General features: G+C 40.1%; 2 protein-coding genes across 2 annotated transcripts in view; one reads left to right on the top strand and one right to left on the bottom strand.

Annotated features, from left to right (window-relative positions):
• The window catches only part of LOC115241832 (collagen alpha-5(IV) chain-like), a 54,769-nt gene extending 52,123 nt beyond the window's left edge, over window positions 1-2,646 (bottom strand). Inside the window, 1 exon segment of the mRNA XM_029817771.1 lies at window positions 2,087-2,646. Coding sequence (XP_029673631.1) covers window positions 2,087-2,236 — 150 coding nt within the window. The 5' untranslated portion in view covers window positions 2,237-2,646.
• Window positions 2,647-3,332: 686 nt separating this feature from the next.
• The window catches only part of LOC115241830 (collagen alpha-1(IV) chain), a 24,419-nt gene continuing 15,942 nt past the window's right edge, over window positions 3,333-11,809 (top strand). Inside the window, exons 1-2 of the mRNA XM_029817770.1 lie at window positions 3,333-3,642; window positions 4,510-4,552. Coding sequence (XP_029673630.1) covers window positions 3,623-3,642; window positions 4,510-4,552 — 63 coding nt within the window. The 5' untranslated portion in view covers window positions 3,333-3,622. The remainder of the gene's footprint in view (window positions 3,643-4,509; window positions 4,553-11,809) is intronic.

Here is an 11,809-nt window from a genome sequence, read left to right as displayed (position 1 = left end):
AAGAAAATATATATTCTTCTTATTAATTTAACGCAATATAATATTTATTAAAATTGCAAATTGTCAATATTAAAACTGATATTAAAAAAGGAAAAATTTAATAGTAGAGGTAAAATAATTTTTTTTTGTAATATAAATTTTTGATATATTAACAGTTATATGTGAGCTATGTTTCGAATCATCTCGTGAATAACACAATGCAATCCAATAAGTCTCAAGATATAAAAAGAAATTCGTTTGTCATCTTTTTCGCTCTAATAAACACATACAATATATACCATAACGATGCATTTAGAAATAGAAAGTAACAACCATCTCTTCAATACTTTGTTACAAAGTGGCATACATTTTTTACATAACAATATGTAATCATGTATGTATCTTTCCTAATTTCTATTTTATTCTAATAAATATTTGTATATGTGCCGTAGTGTAAAATCATATCAATGATATCGGCATTTAAAGCGCTCGTCTGATGTTCCCACGCATTGTTTGAAAGGCTGGAATTAGGCTCCATAGAGCTTACCTAAGAGCGACAGAAGTTGCCCCAGATATGGCACGATATTAGACTATTTCTCTGGTATGTCATAGTCATCCGTTAGGTTAGCAAAACACACCTACATTCGTTAACACTGAAACTAACGGCCGAGAGTTGATTGTAGATTAGAATAATGTCCCAATTTATGAATGAAGGAAAATAACAAGAAAAAATATTTGCAGTCAGTGAAAAATTTCATACTGAAAATAAAAGAGAAATTGATCACGTGCTTGAAAATATAAACAAAGATTTTATCACGAGTTTTGTGTGTGTATATGTATGTGATTAATACTTCAATTATCAAATTATTTTTATATAATATATATTATAAAAGATTCATAATATTTTAGAAGGAAGCGCAAAAATTTTAATATATTATAACTATACAATATAAAAAGATAGAAATAATCTGTATTAACATCATTCTAAAGAATTAAATTATTTCTTTTGATAATAAAAAACAAAAAAAGAAAATTTAATCGTTTTAGTGTTAAGTCATGTAGTCGTCTATCCACTGAAGAAAGAAAGAGAGAATCAATCAAAGTTGGAAGTAAATGAAGCGATTGTGGTTTTGACATTACATACGTTTTTATGATCTACCACAAATAGGCACTTGATAAAATAAATGTTTGTTCCTGTATAAAAGAGAGATTTCTACAGAGATTTATCGTGTTCTCTGAATGCATGATACTGACAGCTGATTCTCGCGCTTATAAATCATTTCGCGAGATGGTAAGAAAGAAAATGATGGAATATAAATTAGTAACAGCTGTATGTTAACTATTACTTAATAATCTGATTTATTTAAATTAAGCGGCATATATCTTTCTTAAAAAAAAAAAATAATAAGATGCTAGGAAAGAAATTAAATTAGAAATTAAATTAGTAATTTTTTAACGATTTTTATCAAACTTGATGTTTAAGAGGTTTTAAAGTGTTGTTGACTTTGGTATCAGTATCCTGAAATCCAAAATGGCGATTCCAATATGGCCGAATAAAATGCAGAAAATAATCGAAATGAATCGGAACTGTTAAATTAAAAAATATTAGATGTTTGCGTTAAATGTAAAAATGATTACACGCGTATCGCGATGAATTAGCATGAGAGGCTATCTTAAATTGATGATATAATCACAACCCACGATACTCGAATTCGTGCAGGCTACGAACGCAATATTGATGGTTCCGAAAACAATGTAATCCGATCGACGCGTAAGAATTTGCAACGTTGATATTCATTGTAATCATTTATATAAGATGCTACGTGCGCACTCAATTTCCGGTTCTCCGATTCATGCGGATATTGAACTGACATTTCTATCGCGTTCCCCACCATCATCATCGAACCCGTCATACGGAGTCCACCTGACTCGATCGATCTTCGATCTACATCTTTTTTTAGCATTCGCGGAACACCATTAGCATCCCTTATTAAGGATAAGGTTGTTTGTTTCGACCCAAATCCACGAGAGCCTAAGGAGGGATTCCTCCGCACCATGAACATCATCATCCGGCACGCGATACATCTGAAGGGTATTTCTCACTCACCACAGCCTCGGCGACCGGTATCCACGTGGTGGCGAGCACCAATAGGGCGAGGAGGCTGATGATTCGCAGGACCAGGTGCGACGAGATGAGCCGCGAGATGCCATCCTCGTCGCCGGTGGTTGTTGACGTCGTCGCGACCCTGGGCCGCATCGTGTCGGCCTCGAGAGTCCTCTTCCACCTCCTCCTCTCCGTCTATGTCTTTCGTGCCAACCTTGAGAGGTCCTGCGGACGATCCCCGAGGTATTTAGCCTCACCTAATCCTGCTTTCTGCGCTCCTTCGTCTCTCGCGATCCCCGAGAGAGAGAGAGAGAGAGGCAACGTGCGGCTTGGCACACGACAATCTCGCTGAGCTCGTTGTCGTCGTCGTCGTCGTCTTCGTCGTCAGCCGGCCTGTCGACGCACCGCGTGTCGAAGGGCCAGACAGACGGCCCCCGGTTGGCTCGTCCTCCTGATCGCTCGGCGCTACACACAGACGGGCGGACACGAGGCAGGCCTGAAGGCGGTGGAGGAGACCGCGCGATCTCCGTCTCTCTTTCTCCTTCCTCTTCCTCTCTTCAGTTCCTCCCTCCTTTTCGCGCTCGCCCTCTTCTCTTCTCTCTCTCATCCAAGCGCCTGTATCCTTGCGCGCTCTCGTCGGACACTCGACGGTGGTGCGCGGCCCTCCCTGGGACAAGCGGGCCCCGCTCTGTCCCCCCGCGGCACGATTAAGTTCCGTAAAGCTCCGGGCTGGCTCGGCTTGGCCTGGCTTGGCGGCACGAAACCGGCGCGACCGACACCGGTAGGGTCCCTCGCGGCCGCGCAACAGTCCTCGTGCGACGCGCGACCGCGCGAGCGAACGAGCGAGCGAGCGGAGCGCCTCGGCTCAGAGGCGGCTTTACCACCTCCTTCTTCTCTTCCTTCTCCGGTTTCTCTTCTCTCGTCGATCGTTTCTTCTTCGTTCCCCTACCAACCCCAGGAGAAGTCGGCACTCAGTTGATTCGGTTGTTCGTTCCCTTCCTCCACCTTCCTCTTGCTCGCACTCTTTACCTTTCGCTTCCTCTTCTTCTTCTTCTTCTTCTTCTTCTACTTCTTCTTCTTCCCGTCTCGCGGACCCGGAGTTTAGCTGGAGGCAGGCGAGCCGCAGACTCCGATCGTGCTCTCTTCTCGCGGGAACGGGAGAAGATCAGGGATACAGAAGGAGAGAGAAGAGGGGGCGATATCCCCCGGTCGACGTCGGGGAAAACGAGCGAACGAGGCGAGTGCTCGTCGCGGAAGGCTCCGAGAGAAGGCAACTCTCCTCTTCTCGCCCGGTCCTTTCGGCGGAGGAATTCCTAGCGCTGGCGTGGCTCGGCGCGACGGCCGCCTCCACCTTCCTTCCTTCCCTCCACCCGGAGTCCATTCAGAGCCCTCCCTGGATGGGACGGTCTGCACACATCATCGGTCCACTCGGTGCCCGGTTCCGCGCGATATTTTGTGACCGGCCTGTCTGTGCGGTGCTCGTGCTTCAAGCCTGTGCTACTCGGCTCCCTAGACCCGTCGAGGAATAGGGAGGTCGACATGACCCGGTTGGGATTGCGGTGAGTCTGGCTGTACCAATCTTATTTTCTTTCTCTCCTCCTCGAGATTCCGTTTCGCGCGCGTTCTCTCCCTGTACCTCTTCTTCTTCTTCTTCTTCTTCCTCTTCGGGGTCTTTCCTTCTCACGTCGCTCGTTTTTCTTCTTGGCTCGTCGCCCGACGCGCCGATCGCGCTGTTCCGGTACGGAGGGGGTAGTTTCACCCCCGTTGCGCGCGGGCTTCCGCGGAAAGACGAGAGGACGACCTCAAGGACGACCGCGAGCGAAGCGGAACGTGCCCAACTCGCTTGCGCGCAGGAGATTGTCCTGCCGGTGTTAAAGCCTCGACGCAGCCGCAAATCGTGCCACCCGTGATTCCTCACTTCGTTCGCACGCGCATTTTTTCCTCCGCGTGTATTTTTTTTTCTTCGTCCTCGTGTGTGCCTGCGTGCGTGTACACTGAGTGTTTTTTTCTTTTTTTTTTTTAATTTTTGTTATTATTCGCTGACGAATATTTACTTCGTTCCTTGCCTTCGATGACAACGTCTTTACGTACTTTACGAAATCGTTTTTACTCCGCACTTTGAACTCTCAAGATTGACTCTCGCGCGAGTTTGACATTGATTCTATTAGTAACGTGGAGAATGATTTTTTTTTTTTTCAATTGATGCTGTAAATGTGATTTTTGAAATTTTGATTTATAATCACGAAATAACAATATAATAATTTGTCGAAACTCTTTGCCGCGGAAATTTTTTTTTTTTTTTTTTTTTTTGGAGAGATATTATCCATTATCATTTTTTCACACCTCGCGTTTACAATCCGCTTTTCTATTATTCTGTTTTTAATCCATGCTTTTTTTCAAAATGACGTGCGCATTTCTGCTTTCAGATTCATCGCATCCGCAGTTTGCCTGGCCGGGATAGTTAGTGGGGTATGTATAACTCGTGATACACTTTCATTTTTCGCGATTGGTCACGGAATTATCAAAAATTGACACTCCAGAATTTTTCGTATAATATTTTTTAATCCACATATTTAAAATATATTTTTAAAGCCATCTTTGTATTTTTTTCTTGTGCTTTTTTATAACGTGTGACGTAAAATCTGACCGTGCCCAATATTAATCGTATATTTTCTCCGCAAAAATCTAAACGTCAAAAATCGCGAGTGACTATTTTCCTGTTTCCGGTTCTAATTAATATTCCAAGAAATTTTGCTTGTAAGACACGTCGACTCGTATTCGATCAATAAATAATTTGATCGATAGCGAGGAATAGCGAGAGGTGACAGTTAATTAAACCGAAAGAAATCGCGGATGTAATTTGGGGGGACGATATTTTAACGTCAATTCGCGTGTACTCGCGATCTTGCGATGCATCTTGCTCTGGCACGACCGGTTCGACTGGCTCGCAGTTTGTTTCGTCGATCCCATTCATCGACGAGGTCCTGCACGCGTGTGTACATACCTCGTGCCCGTTTGATGCACGCGTTCGTGTAGCGACACCCACGTTGCGTGAACGAAAAAAGCCTCGAGCGGGATCGCGTTTCAATCAAAATTCCGCTGCAGTCGCATGGGATTTGGCGACATCGTCATTTTTAAAGAGAGATTTTTTTGTACGATTGTCGCATGTAATTTCTCCTTCCCTTTCTCTCTCTCTCTCTCTCTCTCTCTTTGGTTCTCGATAGAGTGAGAGATTCGGTGGAGGAGCTGATGAACCACAATAAATCTCCTGTCATCGAAGATGACATATCGATTATTATTTCGCGAAATTGTTCAATTTCGCGGTAATCTCGAAACGATCCACGCACACGAGAATAAAAATGAAATTGTTACGCATTGCGTTTCATTCGTACGCGAAATGTCATAAAGGGGAGAAGTGACGCGGGCGAGAGGGAAGGGGACGGAGGGGGGTTTCATGTAAGTGGCGGAGTCTGTATTTTAAGCACGTTACACTACTGCTCGGCGATAAGAGAGTCGTTTTATGGAAAATTACCAAGCATGTGACAAATATAGCGGTGATCGCGGAGGATGTAATAAAACGGCGACCAGGATTTTGCTAACTCGGACTGTATTCGATCGCTCGTCGAACATCGCGTCTGTATGTACGGAGCATAATAAAATGCGAAAGACAAAACAACCGGATGATATTGACTGAATGTGTTTATCTGCTATTTGATTGTGCAACCTGATGTTTAATTTCTTTTTATCTCGTTAAAAGCAATGATACACATGATACAAGTATGTTAGATCTTTCTAAATAAATTTAGGAGTCGAATAATTTTTGTAGATTCCAAGAATAATTCACATTCGGTGAGAAAAATGTCAATCATCTCTTAAAAAATTTATTCATACAGACAATCGTATTTATATTTTTTTTATAGAAATTTAATTTTGCAAGACCCGGTTTTTTTTTTTTTTTCAAAGACCAAAAACAAATTATTTCAAGATCGTTCAGTACCTTCCGCCAATAACGCCGTTACAGTAGCACCCAGGTGCTTCCTCTGTCACAACCATTCGCGCCGCCCTTTCGCAGCCTTTCTTCGGTCCAATTCCTCGAAATGCTCGACCGCAGCCAAATAGCACAATAGAAAGCACCCGGGAGTCTGCCTATAAAGTAACGTCAACTGCACGCTGTCTACGTGATGCTTATTGTAGTGGACTAACAGACTAATAGACACGGTACTTCCAATACACACACACATACACAATTGCGTTGTCCATAAAATAAACAAATTATGCCGCGAGTAAACAAAGTTGTTGCTTATTTCAACGCTTTCTTGTTGTGTAAATACATGAGAAACTATTCGAACAGTTCAAACGTTCAGTAAAATAAGAGATGTTGGACATTCTAATTTTCCGAGCGTCTTTTAGACATATGCAAATTTTTGCAACAGGATTAAATAATTTCAATAACTGTATACAATTTACTATTGAATTCTGGACGGGCCCCCCATCAATGCCGTTGCAATTTCTCCCCGGTTTTTTTTTTTTCCTCGATAAGGAATCGCATACAGATGACGGGAACGAGAAAGGTGTTGGATCTGAAATAGGGCAGTCGTGTTTCTTACGGACCCGTCCGCCTACGGCGCCGTAACTGCGTTCGCCGTAATTTTATTACCACATACNTTCTCATTTGTCACACGCGCGCGCGTCAGCGTGTACGTGCATGTGCACGCGAGCTAGCTTAGTCACTACTGGAAATAGTCGGCAATTGAGCTTGAGAGCTTGGAACTATAGTGATTTTCTCCGTCTCATCGGAGTCCTTGCGGGGGCGCACCCCGGGATAATGCAGCATCGTCTCGTCCACCTGTTCCGTCGCGTTCGCGCATTCTTGCGATTTCATTTTCGCGCTGAAAATTTCTCATGCGATAAATACCGGAATTTTTTGAAATCTCGGTGCAATTTAAAAAATTGCAATAAATTGCAATAAATCTGTTATGGATGAATTAGATTAATATTTGAGATTTAGAGAATTTGAAAAATAGCATATATTTTTCAACGTGAGTTGTTTGTATGCGAATCAATTTTTTTTTTTTTTTTTTTCATTTTTCTCATATTATTTTGACAGAACAAAAAATAAATTTTTGTAATTCTGTATATCGGTGATTTGTTGTTAATTAATCAAATTGCAAATTTCCTGCGCGTCCCTTAAATATCCGCGATAAATTCCCCGTAAATAATTCGGCAAATTAACAGATTAAAATCAGCGGAATCTCGCCGTCCGATGCTGGCTGCGCATTATGTTTATGAATGCGCGTGCCGGGGGGATCGGAAAAAATCTCGAGTAATGAATTAGCGTATATACTTCATCCCACGTAGAGTTAACGTCAGCGTCGGCAGCGGTCGTTAGGCGCGGGGCTTGGATGTGACGGCGAAAGATGAAAAAGAGATGCGGGCGAGCCGAGACGCGGTAGAGAAAAAGAAGACCCCGAAAGGGACGAGAAGACGAGGAGACCGGTGAAGAAGGTCGCCGGTGAGAAGGGGGACGGGACAAAGAAAGGGGGGATACACACAGAGGGGGTCCATCGCTCGGCCCGTCACAATATATACTCTCGGTTCTTCGACGTTGCGTAATCGCGGATTCACGAAAGCGGCCGAGATAGACGATAAAAGGACAATTCTTGAACCGTCACGAAAAGATATCGCGTATCTAAAATAAGAGAACTGGGTTAGAGTGGTTTCGTTAAACGAAAATTGCCGGCGAGCTTCGTCGTCGTGAATTGCGTTCTCCGGACGCACGAGAGAGCGAATTTCAATCGGTCTCGTATAATCGTTGTTCGCTTCTTCCTTCGCCTGACTGCCTGTCTTCCGTCGTCAACCGTCGATGTAATGGCTGTAAATCGACCGATCAGTATCGGGGGAGCCTTGATTTAGCTCGAGGGACGTTAACCCGGCCCGGTCACGGTGCTGTATCACGCGTTGCGAGATTAAGGCGCATGATTTTCGATCTGGCCTGTTCTTCTGGCGGCAAGGTATCTTTCGGTAAACGTGAAAATATGCTGCTGCGTTTTTCAGATTATGGACACACACATACCAGCTCATAAGAATTTTATTCAGTATAATGGAGATATTTAAAAAAAAATTTTTTTTTTATATGTAGAATATTTTTGAAGTCGCGATCTTGATGGAATCAAAGCCGAAATTTTCTTTAATATAAATCTCGTGATTCGTCTACTTCATTTTTTTCGTGTTGTTTACTTTTTGACGTTAAATTTCTTGGAGAACTTTAAAATAGTAATAATAATTTTTTATATTATATTAAATTTATAATTTTTAACATGTCTATAAATATTACTAAATAATAAATATTACTCTTCAAAACAACAATCTCTGTATAATTTCTTTATAATCTATATAATTTGCAATTTAATTTCTTTTTTTAACAAACTGTATCTAAATATGTATAATCACAAAAAAAATTGTAGATTATGACAGAATTCAAATGTAAAATCTAAAATTATATAAAATTAATCACACACATTCGGTCATGTCGTATAAAATTTCTTACAGACACCTGGCAATTATAAAAAGCATCCATCCGTCATTCACTCTAGCACTTTTTATACAAACACACTCACATAAGGGAAACGCATACAGAAGAAGCAGCTTGTTCGTGTGTAAACTCACATCTGAAATTGAAACTTTTAATTCTTCTACTCCTCGCATTATCCGCGCTGGCAGTTATCATCTGCATAAATCGCATCTCATGAATCGCGCCGGGCAGGATAATCTCACGGTTTACAGATTCGCATAGCGCGGTTCCATCTCTATAGCGACCGATCTATTGTCGGACGTTGGGTTTATCATTGAGACAAAACCTCCCTCTGCATCGCTTTCCTGCCGGTTTGGGGTTTACCGGCCGACACGAGCAACTTCCGCGCATGGCTTTGATTTCTGTTTCCCCCTTTCGCACGATCTGTGCGAACATGATGACGTATGAGTGTGCAATAAGCCAAAATTGAATACATTGATGGAGAGAGAGAGAGAGAAAGAGGAAGCATCGAAAATTTCATGCCATTTTGACGCGAATTATTTGCGCGATTTATATGACGTACATCTGTATTATTGGATTTTGTAATGGATTAAATTGAGAGAGGGAGAATTAGATATGAAATTAATATAAATAAATCTGTAATAAGAGATAATTTGTTTGAGGAAAAATGTCAATTTACATAAAGTTTTGCAATATTCTAAAAGATTTTGAATAAATTTTCTTTTGCAAAAAATGGAGTGGATTTATCGATTATTAATCTTCAAATATTTCTTAAATTATAGCCTTTCTTTTCCCCTAAAGCGTTCAAATTACCTTCGAATTTTCCCCAAACATGAAATTTGAAGATAATAATAGCTATTATCTTAAAGAGAAGAATTAACGTTTAAAAAGTCGTTGAGATAACGAGATTTATTGTAGCTATCGCATTTATATTCGATATCTGATCCAGAATAAATCCAAAGGGAATTAATGAAGAATTAACGATCAAATGATAAATGTAATTGCAATCCGTTATCCGTTTAATATTATACAAGATGCTTGGCTACTTCGATGCCATTAAAAATTTCACATTCGCAATCTGTGATTGCCAGTGATTTTGTGTATCTACACAGTTGGAAAATTTATGTTTTCTTATTAAAAAATATGCCGGTTAAAATTTTTGTGTTAAATATTTAACATTCATGTGTTAATTTAATATATTGCTGTTGTGTTAATTGAAGTCAAATATTAAATTATTAAAATTGAAAAAAGTGTAAAAATAACACAATGTGCACATATTTTTCATTTTACACAATATATTCGGTATTATTAGTGACAGGATTTATCTGTTAAAATTCACAGAAAAAAATATTGATTTTATTCTATAATGGAAGTGAGAGTGACCACAGATCGTCAATAACATTTTTTCTAAATTATAATTTTATCCTTAAAAATATATTGATTTTACACAAAATTTATTTCGAATTACTATGAAGTTTGCATTCATTATGTTAAATTAATACGAAAATTTGTGAAGACATATATATTAAATTTAAGCCAATTTTTTTCAACTGTGTGCGAGACGAGCTAGTCGAAGTTTCTCGCATGGCGCGCGTAGATGAATGAAGTTTTAAAAGGACACTATCGTCGCTACTATCGTAATGCAGTGATGCAGTATATATGTATGCGACGCAGAGAGACGAGCAGCCACACTTTGAGGGCGGTACGTCATCTCGGAACGATAACCGGCTATCTCCCCGCGCGCTTCCTGTCAGCGCGCGTGCCATCTTCGGGAACACAAAAAGGAAGAGACAAAAATATGAAAATGGGGACGATGACTTTCTGGGAAAATGATGATGCGCTCGTCGCGAATCTCTGTACGCGTTCCGCCACTTGATCTTGTTGTTCTGATCTTGTCTCCGCGTCGAATGCGAATAATATGCGAATCTAGACGCGTAAAGTATGCAACCTTCAAGATTTTTAGCGAAATGGATATAATTTTTGTCACACAAAGCAACTGCTTCGTTTTTTTTTTTTTTGCGATATTTAAATACCGCGACGCGTTATAAAAATAAAAATGCAGATAATTATTACATATATAAAGAAGCTAAAAAATAAATATCCTTATCAGTGAAGTCATTTCATTACTTCGGCGTATCATTCAAGTCTCTTTGAATGTATTTATTAAATTACAATGAAATAGTAATATACATAATTATAAATAATGTTATATTGCTTGTCTGCTTTTTTAAATAATTTCGTGCAAACGTGATGTTTGAAATTAAGTAAATATTAAGGAATGGCAACTTATGTCGCTATTAGTGAAAATTTATTTAATTAAAGTTTTGACAGAATTAATTTTATTACTCGTTTCCGTAAAATCGTTGAAACTAAGCGTTAATCTCACATTTCTGGCTGTAAAGCGAGATTCCCTCGGGAATGTTACGATCTGATAACATAATTAATCTTGGTAAAAACGGCCGCGCTAGCGCAAGAAACGAAGGGAAGAAAGAGACACGATGAAGACATTAGAAGTGACCACTAACGCCGAGATGGTTTTATCTTCTCTTCTCGTGTAACCGTACAAGCGGTCGGTAAAGCGGCTTTTTTTGCGGGACCCGTACCGTTTGCCACGAGGCCGTAAGAAGAACGATGCTCTCTCTCTCGGTGGATAAAGCGTAAATCTTGGGCCGCACGAAATGCGAGTTCGTTAAATTTATGGCCACACCGCTTGTGTCATGAAACGCATACCTATAAATCTCATAAGAATACCATTTAATGGGCCACGCGGGGGCTACGGGGGTCAAATGTTAATGTTATATGAGTAAACTGTCACTCGCACGTGCTCGCGGGAACGATCTTGCCCTTAGATCTTCTGCAAATCAAGAAGATATATCCTGCCGTTATTAATTCTATAAACTTTATGTAAATGCAACTATATTAAATTTAAATAAATTTAAATAAATATATATTGAGGGTCAAGGAGAATGTCTTAGATGCAATTGTTTAAATACATTAAACGAAAATTCAGTTAATCAAAGAGATTCTTTGATTAATAGCTTGGAATGGTTTTCAATCTGTAGAAAGTGAGATATTATTTTATATTGTAATATACTGAATAATGTACGAACCTCCTTTATTTAGATTCAGTTTTTCTTCAACGATTTTCACTATAATGTAAAAATGTTTTTTTTTCTTTCTTATTTCTTTTATAT

Source organism: Formica exsecta, unplaced genomic scaffold (assembly GCF_003651465.1).
Source record: "Formica exsecta isolate Colony F162 unplaced genomic scaffold, ASM365146v1 scaffold512, whole genome shotgun sequence".
In the NCBI taxonomy this organism is placed as follows: domain Eukaryota; kingdom Metazoa; phylum Arthropoda; class Insecta; order Hymenoptera; family Formicidae; genus Formica; species Formica exsecta.
This window is presented reverse-complemented; position numbering and strand designations above follow the sequence as displayed.